We start from the raw sequence: 18,676 nt of genomic DNA, 5'->3' as shown, positions 1-18,676 counted from the left end.
CTAACAGTTCGGAGACCTTTTTTTATCCTGCCCCCGCCACCCCGACTTGTCCTTAACAAGCCATAATTCCTCTACTTGAGTGTCTGAAACCCAGAATTTCATGGGTAAGTGGTATTTGGGAGAGGAGTATGGGTTCCTTTGGAGAGAGAGGGTGTTCCTCTATAAGAATTTGTTTTTGAGGGATTCCTGGGTGGCTCTGTCGGTTAAGTGCCTGCCTTCGGCTCAGGTCATGATCCCAGGGTCCTGGAATCGAGCCCCCCCCCCATTGGGGGGCTTCTCCCTCTCCCTCTGCCTGCTGCCCCCCTGCTTGTGCACATATGCTATCTCTGGCAAATAAATAAAAATAAAATCTTAAAAGAATTCATTTTTGAGGGGCATTACTTCAAAGCAAAAATGGTTTAATTTTTTTCTGTTTTTAAAAATGATAAATTTTTAAATTTTAGAAATGACACATTTTCTGCAGGAGAGCCAAGCCATAGAGATACACAACCTCTTATAGCATTTTGCTGGATGACCTCCTGTCTTTGAGCTTCAACACACACAGTTATGTCAAGGGCTCCTAGGGTACCTGTTTCTTCCCACTTAACAGTGTCTGGTGGAGGGTTTTCACGGAAACTACTTCAACACGTAAGCACTGTCCTTTCCAACGCCTGCACATGAAGGTGTCCGCACACTGTCTTCTCCGGGTAAAGATTTAGGTGGCTTTCAGATTTTGCTAAACAATCTTCTATCGAACATCTGTGTACGTTTTTGCCTGCCTGACCAGTTGACCTCTCGGCATGTGTTTCTAGAAGCAGAATGATTGGATCTAAGGCAGAGCCGTTGAAAAGCTGCCGCACACACACGGCCGCCCGCAGGGTCTGAGAGCCAGCTGAGAGGGCCATGAGCTAGGCAGCCAGCGGCCTCAGCTGGTACACTTCGCCCATCTCGTGGCCCTAGGAAGGGAGTCTGTGCTGTTTCACAAGCGTTTGTCCGACTCAGCTGTTCGTGATGCTTTCCCAGGACATGAATCATTCCACTGTTTCAGCATACCGAGAGGAAGTTGAAACACTCTCTGTTTCATGAATAAAGACACCCAGTGAATCGAGCAGCTCTTTTCCAAAAGCAACAAGCAGAGATTTTAACCCGGGCACGGTCTGCTGTTCAGACCTCGCCTGGGGCTGAGCACCGTGGATCAGGTTCCGTTTTTAAGCCCTGCCTCTTGGGGAGGTTAGGGAGGCGCTGGGGACCGTCCAGTGCATGACCACAGAATGACGACAGTAGGGAAGGCAGCCTTGCAGGAGGCGTGCGTGGGGCCAGGGGTTATTTAGCCCGGGGCCCCAGGCCTGGGGCTGGAGGGGAGATAACTGGACTCTAGCAGATGGAGGAAAATTGTGTAAATGACCCTTCATCTGGCAGGAGGAAGGAGTGGGTTGGATGCCCAGAGGGTGATTAGTCACTCACAAAGGGCTTCTTGGATTCAGAATTAAGCTGTTTCCCATTCCAGAGAGTTTATATGGGTGTAAATCCTTCTGGTTCCTTTGGAATAGCGTTCTGCTTAGAAACTTAACTTGGTAGATCTTCAATTTGGGCTTGTTGTTCTGTTCCATGCTCGGTGATGCCGTCCAGGGTGTGTAGAGTATATAGGTTGTGTGAGCTAGTTACGAAAGGAAGGGACTGACTATGAACAGAAAGAGGGCTTTAGTGGCCAGACCTGCTGCGGGAGAAGCCTGCTCGGTCATTTACCAGCCCCCGATGTCGAGGAGGCTGTTGTGGCCCCCGAGCCCACTCTGTGTCGTGACGTAGGAGGTAAGCTGAGGCCTGCGATGAGGGGTGTGCCTGACACCACCTGTTGCCATCGCAGAAGCGCCTGGTACAGCAGCAGGCACATAGCCGGCACTTGCCAAATGCTGGCTTTCCTCACCCTTCCCATCTAACCCTGCTGTTGCGGCAGGGGCTGGTGAGTGACAGGAGCAGCAGGCTCTGAGGTATTCCTGGGAAGAGGGGTCAGCGTGCACTAGTGGTTGGGAGCACATGAGCAGAGGGGGGCTTCACATTTGGACAGTCCTGCCGACTCTTGTGTTCCCGCATCGTGGCTTTCAAACCAGAGCATCAGTCCCACAGTCTGAGAGGAAGCCGTGACGTGTTTGGTTTCTGCTACAAGCAGATTCCTTCTCGACACAAGCTTCTTTTAGGGAGTAGTGCACCAGTGTTGGGAGCGTGGTGAGATGGTGGGCAAGCCACTTTCCTTTATCCAGCCGCTGCTCACCTGGTGGGACACAGTGATGAGTACCAGGGAATCCGGACAGTTCCCGTGCCCCAGAGGCCCCATGCAGGGGTGTGGGCCCAGGGGATGCAGGAGGGTCAGCAGGGTGGGGGGACGGAGGAGGGAAACCCCCATCTCAGCTCTGGGTGGGGCCCAAGAGAGGGCTGTGAGTTAGCCCCTGCCCCTGAAGCAGGCCATGCTGGGATGCTCAAGGCTGCTTGAGTGTAGACTGAGTGGTGTGTGGCCCCGGCTGGGCTGATGGTGGATGTGGGCAAGGAAGCAGAGGAGGCCAGTCAGGAACCGAACTCAGAAGCTCTCTGCTCAGTGCTCTCTTTTGCCGTGGACTTGACAAAGGAACATGGCTAATGCTGGTCAGCACATTCTAGTCCAAGTTACAGAATTTTCTAGTCATGGCTCTGATCTCCGTGGCTTCTTCCTTCTTCTCCTCAGCCACCTGACAGTGGGCCGCCACCGCTCCCGACGTCCTCTCTCCCGGAAGGTTACTACGAGGAAGCCGTGCCACTGAGCCCAGGGAAAGCTCCAGAATACATCACGTCAAGTGAGTGTTGGGGTGCCTGGCCCCCGCCAGCCTCTGGAAGTGTGGGACTGTGGGAAGCATGGCCTGCTCCTGGGGTGTGGAAGGGGGTCTGGGCGGTACCAAACACCAGGGGCATGTGGAGCTTGGGTAGTATTGATCCCAAAGGGTAAACCGAGACAGGGCTTTGAAAGCCTACAGTGCATTTGGAAACTCAGATGGTCGTCTTTCTCTGACTCACGCCGGTGAGACCTTGTTGCTCTGGGTCTGGGTCTCAGTGAAATGTGTCCTCTTTGGTCACAAGGCAGAGACTTGCATGGCGTGTGTTTGTGGTTTCCCTTGTGGCCCCACGCCTGCTTTCCTTGTGCTGAGGAGGCTGAAGGAGCCTGGGTACAAAATCACCTGTCCGTCTCTTCTTGCTTTCATACAGGTTCTTCTAGAACCTTCCTGCCGAGCTGGAGTTGTCCTGGCCCAGCTCTGGTCTTCCCTCACAAGCACCTCTGTGGTTTGGTTTGGGGTCACTGGCTTCATTCCCCCACTCAATGCTCTGTCAGGCTAGGAGCTGTGTCCAAATGCAGTGGAGGGATGGTGTCCTCGTCCCCGTGGATGAGGGAACCTTGTTTTTCTCATAAAAGAGATAACAGAAAGTCGGGGATTTCTTGTTTTATTTTTAATTTTTTTAAAAGATTTTATTTATTTATTTGACAGAGAGAGATCACAAGTAGGCAGAGAGGCAAGCAAAGAGAGAGGGGGAAGTAGGCTCCCCACTGAACAGAGAGCCCAATGTGGGGCTCTATCCCAGAACCCTGAGATCATGATCTGAGCCAAAGGCAGAGGCTTTAACCCACTGAGCCACACAGGCGCCCCAAGATTTGCTCGTTTTAGTCACGAGGCTTTGGGCACATTAACTCGTGGTTATCTATCCTGTCTTCTGATGAAAGTGCACACCAGTTCCTGGGGCCGTCCTCCTGTTGCCTGACGTCTCTGCCTCTGTCTTCCCCGGCGGCTGACAGACAGAGACACTGCAGCCCACTGTCCTAGAGCGTCCCTGGAGAGCCTCCCTGCACATGATTTCTGCATGCGAGCCGGACGGGAGCCCCTCAAGGACAGGAGCCAGTCTGCTCAGCCTCTGGAGTGGTCGTGTTCAGAGAGGGAAAGGGACAGGTTCTGGAGGGGGTTACAACATGCTGGGTTTCAAGGCCTCTAAGTCAAGTTGTTCTAGTTTCTCTGTTATTTAAAAAACATCCACGGAAAATGCACTCAGGTCATTTCTACGTGGCCACCGTTTCAGAAGTCAGGAGATGAATCAGAAAACCCAGAACTTGAAGCGGCTCTCGGTGTAATGCAGAACCTCAGTGGCTTCCTTTCCTTCTCAGCAGCGCGTCCGGGAAAACAAGCTTTTCCACGGGGGTATTTGCCAGCGCCGGGACTATGGGGCTCTAGTCTGCTCCCACCGTCCGTACCCCTCCCACCAATACACTTGCAAGGCTGGAAACAGAGTATTTCCTTTGGCTTGGAGGGCCTGAGGCCATTTTCCATCTGAGAAGCCTCACCTCAGTGCTGTGTTCTGTCCCCTTCTTCAGAGAGGCCATCCCGTAGTGGCCGACGGGTAGGCAGCTTTTGTGGAACGAGGTCCAGAAGAAGGGGTAACAGAAGGACGCAGGCTCAGGGCAGCACAGCCGCAGGGACAGAGTACCGAGGCTCCCTCAGTCCAGGTATCGAGGGGTGAGCAGCGGACGTTGAGGGCCTCGCCTTCCTGCCGAGGAGCAGTGCAGGGAGCTGCCTTCCTGCTTGGGACTCAGTGGCAGCTCTGTTGAACCCTGTGTCCGGTGTAGTTCTAGCAGAGGAATAAAGGGTCTGTGATAGGAAGACCTGATACAGCCATTGACACTGGTGGAAAAGTCCGTGGAGAAGGCCTGGCCATTGGGAGGCAACGCGGAGCTCGGCCAGGCCTCGGATGACCAGGGAGGGGACCTGCAGGGGCTGTGGGCCCAGCAGAGAGCTGACCAGCAAAGGCGGGTGTGAGCTGTCCCGTTTCCTTCCCAGCTTCCGGGCTGCTCTCAGACCTCGCTGGCAGCCGGCCCTAACCCAGAACCACCCAAGGAAGGGAACTGGGGAAGGTAACTCCAGCCATGCTGAGCTGCCTTGGTATAAAGCCACCACCGTTTCTCCTGTGCCCATTTGGCAACCAAGCTTGCTTCTCTTAACCACACTGAATTTCCAGCTAAGACCAAGAGCAGAATGACAGCGCAGGTGAACATGATTCTACTGTTGCCGGCCTCATGGAAAACTCCCTAACCGCCCCAGGGGACACAAAGTCCCTTTATCGACTTTGGGGTGACACCCACTCTCTCCCCTTGGAGAGCCTGTGGCTTCAGTGTGGAGGTCCCTGGCCAGCTGCCAGGGATGGTGGGGAATGGGGTGGGGAGGGGAACTTGTTTCTACACATGTCATATCAGCATCAGGACAAAAAGACTGCTGCGTCACCAGCCTGGCCCTCATTTCTACAACCAGTCAATGGTCATACCGCATACCAACAGCTTCCTTCATGCTCTCGTTGCCCTTGGCAAGCCCCTTGGTCGATCACCCGGTGAGATAACTCATCTTTCCTTCCTGGAAGGTCTGGCTGCATTGGATAGCTCACTCACGGGACGCAAGAGTACTGAGAGCCCCCCCAGGGACCTCCTCCCCCCACCAGTGTGGCCGTGACTGGTCTGCCGCTAATGCCCTCTTTGCCTGTTGACCCCACTTCCAGGCTAACAGAGCAATGACTGTGTCCTTTGGAGGGAACGTTCTGCCCTTAGAAACTAAGACTTGGGGGCTTGAGGCAGAAATGTTGTCCATGGGGTCTCTGGGGTAACAATGAGGGGAGCCACTGCCATTTTCAGCCCTGGGTTCCCAGATCTGTGAGCCCTGGATCTGGGGGAAAGAGCCCCAGTGGGGCAGAGCAGGATCTACTCGAAGGTATCCTGAAAGATAGCATCCCCAGTCTCCCAGGGGTGGCGAGTCAAGCTGGTACTGGAACTGAATATTCAGAAGGCATTACACTGGTCTGCTGGGTTAGCTGCTTCAGTGATGGGGACACGTGAGACCTGTGACTGTCCCGAGCACAGACCCATGGTGTGGACTTCCATTTGCTGTAACTTGAGTTCCCTGGTCGGAAGCTCTGCTGCAGAGTGCCAGGCTGGTGAATAGGGCATTCTGCAAGACTGTGGCTGGTGCTTTGGGTGGGAGCTTTGCGGCCTGGAAGGCAAATTTTCTTCAGTGATCTTTTCCAATGAGTGTCCCTGCTGTCCCCCCCCCCATGATGGTGGTGGTCCAGTCCTAGGTGGCTGGCTGACACCCCAGGGGACAGTGTCGTGTGCAGGCGGGCCACTGAGAAGGGTCAGGAGTCAGACTAATCCGCCAAGTGGAGGTCCATCCATGCCCTGGCGACTTGTTTGGGAGTTCCTTTGGACAGGAAGTCTGGGGAGAGAGGCCGCCCAACATCCGTGTAACAGACCGTGCTATGTACCTGATTGTGAAAATCTGAGGCTTTGCTAAGCACTCGCCTGCTGTGTAAATCTTCACTTTCTGAGCCCATCTGGGAGGTCTGTTCCCAGTCCCTCCTGCAGTCCTGGCTCACTGCAAGGTCCCCCCAGTCTTGACCATCCAACCAAACCATTAGCCTGGGCTGAGGATTCCATGTTGGGAGAAGGAGCCCATGCAGCAGGCACATGCCCTTGAACTACAAGCCTGCACCTGTTCTTTATGGCCTCTGAGCCCAATGGATACAGACTGCTTGGCTCTGCGGTGGGAGAGGTGACCCAGAAACCTTGCTGGGCAACTGAGGCACCTATAACCAAGCCTTTAGAAGCTGCTGGGTGTCAGCGAAAAGCAGTTTCTCAAGGGTAAAATAATTGTTTGCAGAGGTTTATGTAGCCGCACTCTGAAATCCTGAAAGTCTGTGCTGAGCTTCACCTGAGGAGGCTGCTGCCATCGGGCTTCTGTCACCATTGAGAACAGGGTGCGATCAGAGCCCCAGAGCCACTGTGACGTGGAACAGATATGTTCTAGGGGCTGGCCCTCACGTGACTGTGGCAGCTACTGGAGGTGTGGCGGCTGCCGCCGTCCTGTCTCCCCACAGTGCTCCCCGGTGCTGACCCCACCTGGCCGTAGCGGCCAGGAGTCCTGGGCAGCTGGTTCCAGCTGGGCTGGTCGGTGGCACCCTCACTGTACACCCTGTTGGGGTTTGGGGCTCAGACCTGCCTTTCATGTTATTTTCAGTTTTCTGGTTCCCCTCTCCCCTTATCCTGTCCCTCCTCAAGGTCAACTGGTTGAAATACCCATTGTGATTTCTTGCGGAAGGGTCTATGTCTAAAATACACATTCTAATGTTTTTGTTTTGTATTAAAGATTTTATTTATTTATTTGACAGAGATCACAAGTAGGCAGGGAGGCAGGCAGAGAGAGAGAGGGAGAAGCAGGCTCCCTGTTGAGCAAAGAGCCTGATGCAGGGCTCGATCCCAGGACCCTGAGATCATGATCTGAGCTGAGGGCAGAGGATTAACCCACTGAGCCACAGGTGCCCCTACACATTCTAATGTTTTAGAGTTGAAAGTCATCACTCTTTGGAATGTTCTTCAGTTCCTCCAGAACCACCCATGGAAAAGTGTCTGGTGTGAAAAACATTTCCTAACCAGCAAATCCCATAAACACACAGGTCCCCACAGATCTCTGGCTGGCACTTGAATCTGCCCCCTTGTTCTGTAAGAAATACAGACGTCTATATGGGCTGCTAGGTGCCAGGGGCTCTGTCAGCAGTCTTCTTCCTCCTCGGGAGAGACGTCCCAGGACCCCCAATGGTTGACAGAGGGTGCGCATAGTACCTGACCCTATATGTGCCGCATTTCTCCCTATCCACACACCATGCGACCAAGTGTGATGAATAAATGAGGCACAGTAGGAGATGGACGCTAGAACAAGTGTAACAACACACTGTCCTAAAAGTGGTGGTCACGCTATCTCTGATCTTACTGTCCTGCGCTCACCCTTCTTCCTGCGATGACGTGAGATGGTAAACTGCCCTCAGGAGGAGATGCGGGGCTCGGTGACATGGGCACGTGCTGCAGTGTGAGGCCACTGCCAACGTCCTCGTGTTACGTGAGGAGGAGGATCACCTGTTTCTGGACACCCAGTCTAGACTAGAGCACATCACCCTGAAAGCCTCCCTCGGGCCCCTTCCTCGTCACAGCCCCCTCCCCACAGATGCAACCACTGACTTGGCATCTGTGACCAGCACCTAAATGCTACCGGGAAATGAAAAGATCCACTCTGTTCTTTAAATGTTTGATATTTTTCAGTGCTTTTGGTCACTGTGTTCCTTCTAGACTTTTTTGTCCTGTTTGCATTGACTCACGAAAGATCTAGGTCAAGTGTAATCTGCAGTGGTCCCTGCCCTGTGTGTGCTGCGGCCTACACCATGCTCCCCAGTACGTGTCGGTCCCTCCAGCCCAGGCCAGGACAGCCTCCCCATCTGTGCCCTTGGTGTCACATCCCTCAGCCACCAGAGAGCGCTAAGTGCTGGAGATGAGGTTCCTGCCATCAGGGAACTGAACAGATCATTTCATCGGACTTTAATTTGAACTGAATTTAAGTAGCCCCCTGTGGCTAGTACGTGAAACGGTGATGGCGGTGTGCATGTGTGCGGGTGGGGAGATGTGGACTTGAGGAGAAGGCCCGACCGTGGTTGGCTGGCTGTGTGTCAGATGCTTCTCTCTCATGCACTGGCCATGGCAGTCCAGGCTGGACCCTTCGTGGGCCTGGAGTCAGCCCCCCACAAGGTCATCCAGGCCCATCCTGGGCAGCCCTCTGCAGGGACTTCCTGGCACCCAGCCTGCCCCCCACCTCTTCTTGGCTCACAGACAACCACCTTCTCCCCGTGTCCTCACATGATGGACAGAGAGCATTATCTCTCTCTCCCTCTTCCCATAAAGACATGGGTCCTGTTGAGTTAGGACCCCATTCATGTAACCCGCTTAACCATCATTACCTCCTGGAAGTCCTGTCTCTGAATATAGTCTCACTGGGGTGAATTGGGGCGGGGGAACACAAGTCGAGGCACCAGCTTTGGTGATTCGAGGTGGGCGTCATGGAGGCAGTGTCCATAATTGAACCCTGAAAGGCAAGAGCACTTATCCAGGTAAAGGCAAGAGGTTGAACGGGTGAGCCAGAAGCCTGTAGGAGAGGACAGCAGGTGCAGAGCCCCAGCAACGAGAGAGAGAGAGAGAAAGAGAGAGAGAACTGCATTCGGGAAATGGGAATAATCTGATAGGAAGTGTTCCTACCTTGTAGACTGAGAAGGAGAGGTGTAAAAGTCTCTCCGGAAGTCCCAAGGCGAGGGAGGCCGCGGGCTGGATCTGGATGGTTAGTGAGGGCCTGCACGTGGCGATGTGTGCAGGAAGGACCTTGCAGACCTAGAGGACCTTGACCTAGAGGTGTGGCATGGGAGCTCTGTACCCTGCAGGGGACAGCCTATTGGCCAGGGTCCCCTCGCCTGGCGGCGGCATAACCAAATCGGACGATACGGGGTCTGCCAACAGCCCAGCCCTCACTGAACCATCTAGGACTGATTGTCCCAGAGAAAGAATTCTAAGATGCTTCAGGTTAAAACTTGGCATTACGTTGGGGTGCCTGGGTGGCTCAGTGGGTTAAAGCCTCGGCCTCCGGCTCGGGTCATGATCTCAGGGTCCTGGGATCGAGCCCTGCATCGGGCTCTCTGCTCAGCGGGGAGCCTGCTTCCCCCTCTCTCTCTGCCTGACTCTCTGCCTAATTGTGATCTCTTTCTGTCAAATAAATAGATAAAATCTTTAAAACAAACAAACAAACAAACAAACTTGGCGTTACTTTGCACCACCTAGCGTGGTTATTTTTTCCCCATTTTCTGCTAGTTACCATTCCTTGGCACGCCGATCACAGAGGCCCCTTCCTCGTTTACAGGTGCCACAAACGTGCTCCTGGCCCTACAGGCCGGCTTCCGGGTCAGCTCTCCGTGGGTAGGCCCTTTACCTTTCCTTCTGTCCTTTCTTCTGACAGATTATGACTCAGATGCCATGAGCAGCTCTTACGAGTCTTATGACGAGGAGGAGGAGGACGGAAAGGGCAAGAAGACGCGGCACCAGTGGCCATCCGAGGAGGCCTCCATGGACCTGGTGAAGGATGCCAAGATCTGTGCATTCCTGCTGAGGAAGAAGCGCTTTGGCCAGTGGAGCAAACTGCTGTGTGTGGTCAAGGACGCCAGGCTGCTGGTGAGGCCTCTCGGGCTCCCGGGCTCATGCGGTTGGCGCGCTTGGCCAACAGCCTTGCGGGATGGGAGCGGTGCTCAGGTGGGGCTCGGGCGGGGTGGGCATCAGCTGGTGGGGGGCTGGAGGACTGTGGCCTGGGCACAGCCTGAGCGCCCCATGGTCCGAGCCCTTGGGGCTTTCTGAGCCTTCGACGCCCTGGGTCTCAGTCCCTGCAGCCACCAGCGCGCAGAGTCCTTCCCGTCCTGGGCCAGCGTGTGCCGCAAGACAGGCACAAGCTTTAACTCACCAGAAGTCACAGGATGGATTTTCTCATTTGTAGTGAGTCAGTGAATTCCTCAAAGCCAGGTCATCGAGTGGGACGGGCAGGCCAGCTGCGGCCGGAAGGAGAGTGTCCAGGAAAGGAAATTCTTTTGGAAAGCTAAAGGCAGAGTCTTTTCTGGTTGAATCCAAGGGGCTGAATGGGAAGGTGGACTAAGTAGCAGAGACTCAGGCTGTGGGGATGCTTGGGCCTTCCTTCTCACAAGGGACCCCATTAGGAAGCTGGAGCCCTTGGGCACGTGGGACTCTCCTTCCTCCCGCCTCCTCCAGTCCCGCCAGCTTTAGGAATAGTTGATTATTGGGATGAAGAATTTCAGAGAGCATTTCTGCATGATGTTTTTCCTTCAAGCTAACTTTGGGGGGCGGGGCGGGAATCACAGAATTCTATCGTTCAGACAGAACCAAGGGAGTTTATGATTCTGTGTATCTCTCTTCAGTGGAGTGGCTAACCTTATTCTGTATAGTTCCAAGTGTGAATTATGGGAATGTTCTTTTACTAGAGTCTGAGGATGTTGTATATTTTTAAATTAGTGGTTTTCAAAAAAGTTTTTTTAAACAGTGAGGATACGTATTTTTTCCACATGTGTGGCCTGACTTTCTCCCAAATTTAGAGTATGCCAAAAATGATGCCATGGGGGAATTTTAAAGTAAAGAATGAGAAAGAAAAAAAAAAAAAGGATGAAAAGGATTCATGTGGTCCTTACTCAGTCCTACATAATGGAGGCAATATGTGGGCGTGACACGGAAATGCCATAAAACCTGCAGGGGGCTCTCAGGTGCCAGAGGAGCTCTGGCCCTGGGCAGGAACCCTGTGCCTGTGTGGTGGGGGTCAGCGGTGGGGGTCAGCATCCTCCCCCACAGCCCTCCTCCTCCACACCCTCCCCTCCCACCCCTCCCCTCTCATTCCTCATTCCTTCCGTCTGCTGCTGAATTTCTGGCATTTCTGCTTTCAAAATCAGGATGAAAACACCTACCATTCAGAGTAGTGGTAAACATTTCAGGAGAAATTAATGGAAAACCATGTGAAAACACTGCTTTTGATAAAATGCAGAATCAAAGTTAATTATTTTTATTATGAAGCTCTTTTTATTTCAAAAATCCCCAATGATCCAACTGCCCCGATGACCCCTGTTGACACTGAAAAAAAAAAAAAAAATTAACAGTGATCAAAACAAATGCTTGGGAGCCTGGGTGGCTCAGTCGTTAACCGTCTGCCTTGGGCTCAGGTCATGATCCCAGGGTCGTGGGATCCAGCTCTGCATCAGGATCTCTGCTCAGCAGGAAGCCTGCTTCTCCCTCTCCCACTCCCCCCTGCTTGTGTTCCTGCTCTCGCTGTCTCTCTCTGTCAAATAATTAAATGAAATCTTTAAAAAAAGGAAAACACATAAATGCTTTCCAAGTCTGAATAGCACAGAAACCTATAAACAGAAATCCCAAAGCCAGGCTCTTCCTTCTATGTTCCCAGCCTGTCTTCCCGTGGGCACTGCTCTCCACAGCTTTTTGGGTACACGTCTGGCATCTGTGCTCTTCCAGGCCCAGGCAACACTGTGGTGGACACGGGGAGGGGCAGAACCCCCATCAGGACAGTTTGCCCAGGTCCTGCTCCCTCCCCTGAGCTCTGCGACAGGACAACCTTGCCGCTTCTTCCTGCCCCTCTCTCCCGCAGGCCTGGCTCTCAGGGTACACACTGCCCTCTCTGTTTTAGAGTCCGCTCCCTGGGGGGTTGGCGTCAAGGATGTCCAGCCCACACTTTAACGCAGGGCTGGTGACAGACCCAGTTTGAGGTATTGCCTGTCTAACTCCATCCACTGTGCTATTAGTTTCTTTTTTGCTGTTCTGTTTTTTTCTTGCACTTACTGAGAATACAAAAACCTGCCAAATGGTGAATGTTCATAGCCATCTGGGGTTAGTTGGTTTTGGTGTATTTTTTGTTCTTCTGTTTCCAACAGGGCCACTATCACTGGGATTTTTGTAAAAAGGGGCTCTGTTCCATATGTATGGCACTCAGAAGCCAGGATTTTAGAACCTTAATATATGAGAGGACTCTGGAAGTCACTTCTGAAAACAGGTGTCTCTTCCTTCGCTCCCTCCCCGGTAGATGGTGCCCCATGGAGGGAGCCCCTGGGAGCTTTTGCCATCTGGGGCTGGGGTCAGTCGCTTTTCACGCATCTGACTTCGGCAAACCACGTAACCGAGTAAGCCTCAGTTTCCTCATCTGCAGAATGGACAACGGTGGCCATCGAGTGAAAGTGTGAAGCCTCTCCAGCAGGTGTTATTATAACTAATCATTTAGTGTGACCCCATAAAGTCACGATGCTCCCGGCAATAGTTCATTTTCCAGATGAGGAAACAGGCTTAGCAAGCTGGAAAGACTTGCCAGGAGCTGGATTACATTAGGGGCAGAGCTGGGACCCAGACGTCTACATTCTCAGATGTTCATTTCCATGAAGACGTGTGCTTTTGGTCCCAAGTCATAGGATTAGGCCCAAAGAGGGAGGGGAAGCCTCTGGACAGGATGCGACCCCAGGTCTCACAGAGGCAGGTGAAGCACCAACGATGGGAACTCAATCTGAGCGTTTGCCATGGCACTGAGCTCTAGAAGGGATGCCTTGCTGCATAAATGGAGCGGTGTGAGTTCTAGATCCCGTACTCGACTAGAAAGCCAGCCTTTGCAGACATGGGGTCTGGGAACTGTTGCCCTGGATACTCTTGTGGAAGTCCTCATCCTTCTCTCCAAAAGGGGATAGAGAGGAGACCGGCAGATACCAAATGACACAGGTTGTAGAAGAAGGCATCCAGATGACTGTCTGCCCACACGAGGGCTGTGCTTTTTGGCACATCTAGTATGTCACATTCGTGTGACTTAGTGAGGAGGCTCCGCTGGTCTGTGATCCCCGGGGGAGGAAGGAGTTTCCTGTTCCCGCTGAGTCACGTCATCGATGCTCAGTAAACTTGGCTGAACTAAAGAGTAGAAGTATTTTCATGTACGTGGGGGGTGACATGTGGTGTGGAGCGTGCCCCATGTGGGTGACGCATGTGCATCTGCAGACCCATCTTCTGGGGTCTTCAGGAGACCTCGGGGGCCTCGCAGGCACCGGCCTTCCCATCCTGCTGGAGCTGTATCCGTGTTTCTCCTCGAACTCTCTTCAGCCTAACTCTGCTTTCTCTTGTTAAATGCAGTGCTACAAAAGCTCCAAGGACCAGCAGCCCCAGATGGAATTGCCCCTCCAAGGCTGCAACATCACTTACACCCCGAAGGACAGCAAGAAGAAGAAGCACGAGCTGAAGATCACCCAGCAAGGCACGGACCCGTTGGTACTTGCGGTCCAGAGCAAGGAGCAGGCCGAGCAATGGCTGAAGGTGAGGCGCTCACCCGGCCTCTGAGCCCTTTACGTGGCCAGGCCTCTCCCCCAGACCTGTGTCTGGTTCAGTTTGTCTGTTTCTCAAGTGTAGGCAAGACTAGATGAACCCGAGCAGTTCTGTGTTTGGTAGCAGAGTGTCCTGATCTCTTTGCTGCTGATCTCCCCAGCTCTGGTCCTTGGAAGGCAGTCTGCCTCAAGATTGTAGGCTGCTTTATGACTTTCTCTGTTCCTTTGATTGCCTTTGATTTTTTTTTTCTTTCTTTCTTCTTATGTGTCTGGAGGTGTATTCTTTCCTATTTATTCTTCTTGGAGTTCCCTGGAATTCTAAATCTGTGGACTATCATCTTTCTAAGGTTTAGAAAACACATTTTCAGCCGTTTCTCTTAAAAATATAACTTAGTCTCATCCCTTCAACTATGTTTAAATACATGTTAGAAGTTTTCACTATATTCTATTTATCTTTACTTTGTATCTTAGTATCCTTTTTTTTTTTTTCTTTTCTCCTTAATCTGGTTAATGTTTTCTTGTTAATTCCCCGCTCACTCTTTCACTTTCTGGCTGTGCCAAATCTGCTGTTAAAATTGTCCCTCTCCACTGGGTTCTGAATGTCAGTTAGAGACTTCTAATAGTTCTAGTGGTTTCTTTTTTGACCTGGGAATGCCAGTTTCTACAGTGTTAAGTTTCCTGTAGACGTGTTTGTCCCTTATCTCCACAGCAGGCAGGTGACAGGCCTGGTTGTTGGACAGTGGTTGGGGTGGTGCGGAAACCTGGCCGCGTCATCTTGTCAGTGTGCTTGTTCCTGTCATTTTGTCCTTCCCGCATGCCGGGTTCTCTGATGATCACTCTGCGCCTTCTACATGGGGAAAAAATTAATTCAGTAGTTTTTATATAACAGCTTTATTGAAGTATCATTCATACCGTACAGTTACGATTTTAAAGTACGATTCGGTGACTATGAGTCTCTTCACCATAACCTACTTTTCATAGCCTCTTCATCTCCCCGAAGAGAAATACCGTGTACTCACCATGTGAGCAGCCCTGGCCCCCATGCCCAGCCTCACCCTAGCCCCAGGCAACCGCTCCTTCATTTTCTGTTCCTGTAGAGTAGCCTGTGTTCAACACTTCATATAAATACGCTGTGTCCTTCGGGGACGGGCGGCTTTGATTTGGCATCATGTTTCCCAGGTTCATCCATGTTGCTAACTATATCAGTACTTCCTTTGTGTTGCTTTCAGACCATATCTAAGAAACCATTGCTTATTCCAAGGTCCTAAGGATGTACACCGGTGTTTTCTTCTGATCATTTCGTGATGTCAGGCCTTAAATCTCATCTGTGGTCTACTTTGATCTCATCGTTGCATGTAGCATGAGATAGGGGTCCAATTCCGATCTTTTTCTTGCATGGATCCGGTTGTCCCTGCAGAAATAATTGGATCCTTGGCCCTACGCTTTCCTCTGTGGGACGGCATTTTCCTTTGCCTCTGCCGTGCGCTCAGAGGGTATTAGCTCTCCAAAATCTGTTTATAATTTCTGCGCTTGAGATTTTTTTCAGAGCAGAGAAGTCAAAGTCAGCCCGCAGTGGTTGCTTCAAGGGCAGGTTGATCTTCATTGCACTGTTACTCCGGGTCTGTTCCTTGGGAGTCCCCAGCCAAACTGTGGGCGTTTTTGCCAGACACCTCACCTTTGGCATGCTGCGGACTCCAGCCTCTGCCTCCCGACCCCCAAGACCCACAGAGGCACTGCCTGGTCTCCCAGCTGCCTTGTTTCCGGAGGCCAAGGCCATCCCATGGCCGGCCTACCTCTCCACGTTTCCATCTTCCACATTGTGACCCAGTTGTTCCCCCACAGCAATAATAGCTCCTCCTTGCTCTAGGGAGAAGCCGTGTCTGTTTTCTCTGTCCTTCCTGATGGAAGGTGAGTCCAGACCGTCTAGACCCTCACTGCCGGCCGGTACCTGCTTTGGGAAAATGGGGTGGGAAAATGCTTTGGAAAATGAGACCTTCTCTCTCACGGTGGCTCTCCGATGTGCCGGCGTCCGTTCCACCTCCAGCCTCATTGCCCTCCGCCCCCCATGAGAGTGTTCCACCATCACCCCAGACACGCAGGCGGCTTTTCTCATGGCTGCCCCAGGAGAGCCTGAACAGAGTGTCTGTCTTCCTCCTGGAGTCCTGTGACTCAGTGTGCTTGGCCTCCCCCACACACAATTTGAGTGTGCTGCACACCACCCCGTCTGTCAGTAATATCTTCGAAGCCCCCTTCACGTTTACAAAATGCATTTCCACTGTCATCATGTCCTAGCACACAGAACGACCGCCTGAGGGAGGTGTTCTCAGGGACAGCTTCACTGTTCAGGTGAGAGGCCAAGTGCCGGGGAGGCAGGTGACACAGTGGCCAACCGGTGCTGGAACCAGGAGTCCACCTCGGATTTTCCCCCTTCGCATCCCTCATTCCTGTGCTGGGCTGCCCACCACTTGGCCATTTTCCCTTCATTCCGACTTCCTGGGTCCCAGCACCATCCCTTGAGGAAGGAGGGGGAAAAGATGAAGGAAACAAGGAGCCTTCATTGTGATTCTATTTTCTTGGCCTGGTCCCACACAGGGTGAGCGGTGTCCATCCTTCTGCAGGCTCCACTTTCCCTATTCCCTAGTGGAGAAGCAAAAAGGGCCACCCTGAACCCTGGGTTTTCTTCCTTGCCCGGTCCCTTCTTTGTGACTCACTCCACGCGGAGCCTTGGGAAGCATTGCCAGCTTCTGTGTCCCTGGGACATGGCCCTGAGCTAACCACGCAGCTCGCAAGTAGGCGCTTAGAGAGAAAATGTGTCCAAGACGTGGGGCGCTGATGGAGCAGAACAGTCTTACCTCCTCTTTGGCCAGATATAAGATGCACATCAGAACCGTTCAGCTAATTCCACAGTGATGACTCTGTCGGCAGAAGCTTGATTGCAAGGAATTTTTTTAACATCTGCTGGTATTTCTTTAAAGGGAAGTAAAAACTACGCGGTAAGTTACCTTCTTCTAAAGAGTTTGAATTGATTAATTTCTTAGTTCAATGTTTATGCTTTACTCCTGTTATGTGTGTCAGTGTGAAAAGCCAAGAAGTCCCGAAGAGAAATGGACAGAGACAAAACTAGCTTCAGTCAGAGAATTTTCTTGCTTTAAGACCAGCGGAGACCGGAGAGGACCCGGGGTCGTGTTTTCTCAGTACTGTATTAGATGGGCTGTTTTATTGATATCGCCTAGAAACTCAAGAAGCCTAGACTCCCACTGACTCAGACTCATGAAGGTTCTAAGAATCTTTTCCTTTTCCTTTTCACCCTGTACCTTCTTGTTCAAGACCTCAAATGCTGCAGCTAGGATTGGAACAGGCCTCCCCTACTAACTCTGTCTCCCTCTTCAAAGGTAACTTTTATCCTGAATATTATTACTGAGGTATGCATTAAAAATACTTTTTTTTCACTTATGTATGTGCTTATAAATCAGAAGTGTTTTTTTTTTTTAAATATTTAAACACGTCCATGTACACGACTTCAAACTGCACGTTTCCTGCCCCTCACGTTTTCTGCTCACTGTTTCGTGTCTGCTCTGGGGGGGTCGATGGCGCTGTGGTTTGCCACCCCCCCCCCCCGCCACTGTCCTAGACCGCTCCAGGGAGCATTGTCGTGCATGGTCCTTGGTCTCGCGTGTCATGGCTTCTCTGGGATGGCTGTCTACGGGGGCATGGCTGACTTTAGTATGTGCGCATTTTCAACCCTACTGGATCTTGACAAATGGCTTCCCAGGTTTGCTTGTGCTGTTAGACCGTCTGCCAGCACATGTGAGAGCAAGCATTTTGTGCGTATCCTTTCCGAGGTTATTTACATATATATGCAGGCAAGGAGAAATGCAGATTTCAGTTTCCACCCCCGTAGACAAGATGTGGTGCTCTGCCTCTTCCTTTTTACACCTAAACAACATGTCTTGCAGATTTTTCCAATTTAGAGAATGGAGCCTCTCCTTTCGCTTTCTTTTTTCCTTTCTTTTCTTTTCTTTCTTTCTTTCTTTCTTTCTTTCTTTCTTTCTTTCTTTTTTAAAGGACCTACCATTTCATTGTTTCAATAGACCATAATTTTTAAAAACTATTCTCTGATTCGTGGCTATTGGGTTGTTTGCACACAACTCTGTAATAATCGACCCTGTGCATATCTCAGCTCACACTCTTGCTAGCGTGTGGCCTGACTTCCCAGAGAGGCTGTGTGCTTGCGTGAAGGTCACGGGCACTTGTAACTTTGATACACAGCCACATCACTATGCACGGGAGGTCTGCCAGCTCGGCCTTTCACCAGTGACACATCTGAGTGCCTTTCCCTCACAGCCTCGCCGGCCGTCTGTCCGCAGCCATGGGGAGCTTGCCAGTGAGATGGGGAAGGGTGGGTCTCCCTCTCTTGAATCTGTGTTTCGCTTCCTGTGGTCTCGAATGAGCTACTTAGCTCCTCTGTGCCTCAGTTTTCTCCTCCATGCAATGGGAGGAAGGGTGGGTCATGATGGTGCCCACCTCTCTGACTTGTTATGAGGATAAAATAACGAGATAGAAACATTTAGAAGAACATCTCACATGCAGTGAGCCCACAGGTAAGTGTAAGCTGGTTCACTATTGTTTGGTTCCTGTTATCGCTATGCTACCACTTCTAGGTCCCAGTCAACTCACAAGTTCTGGCTGAAAACAGTTTAAAAATCATGATAGTGGGATGTGTCAGGGGCCCGAACTAGGGGTGTCCACATCGTGGCCTCATACCCTCCTGGACCAGGACTGCCAGGACGCCTCGTGTGTGCCCCCCAGGAGGACGTCCCTGAACTCGGCTCCCTTGCCCACAGCCGTTACGCTGGGCCACATGTGCTCCTAGGATGTGGCCGGTTTGTTCCCCACCCTCTGTGGTGGGCACCCCTGCCTCCCGCCA

General features: G+C 52.0%; 1 protein-coding gene across 3 annotated transcripts in view; it reads left to right on the top strand.

Moving 5' to 3' along the window:
- The window catches only part of LOC111148945 (actin filament associated protein 1), a 131,199-nt gene that overhangs the window by 68,341 nt on the left and 44,182 nt on the right, over positions 1-18,676 (top strand). For all 3 annotated transcript variants that reach the window (XM_022505775.1, XM_022505773.1, XM_022505774.1), the window contains 3 exons: positions 2,696-2,804; positions 9,855-10,066; positions 13,562-13,741. In XM_022505775.1, coding sequence (XP_022361483.1) covers positions 2,696-2,804; positions 9,855-10,066; positions 13,562-13,741 — 501 coding nt within the window. The remainder of the gene's footprint in view (positions 1-2,695; positions 2,805-9,854; positions 10,067-13,561; positions 13,742-18,676) is intronic.

This window comes from Enhydra lutris, unplaced genomic scaffold, assembly GCF_002288905.1.
Source record: "Enhydra lutris kenyoni isolate GAN:26980312 unplaced genomic scaffold, ASM228890v2 scaffoldscaffold21, whole genome shotgun sequence".
NCBI lineage: Eukaryota > Metazoa > Chordata > Mammalia > Carnivora > Mustelidae > Enhydra > Enhydra lutris.
This window is presented reverse-complemented; position numbering and strand designations above follow the sequence as displayed.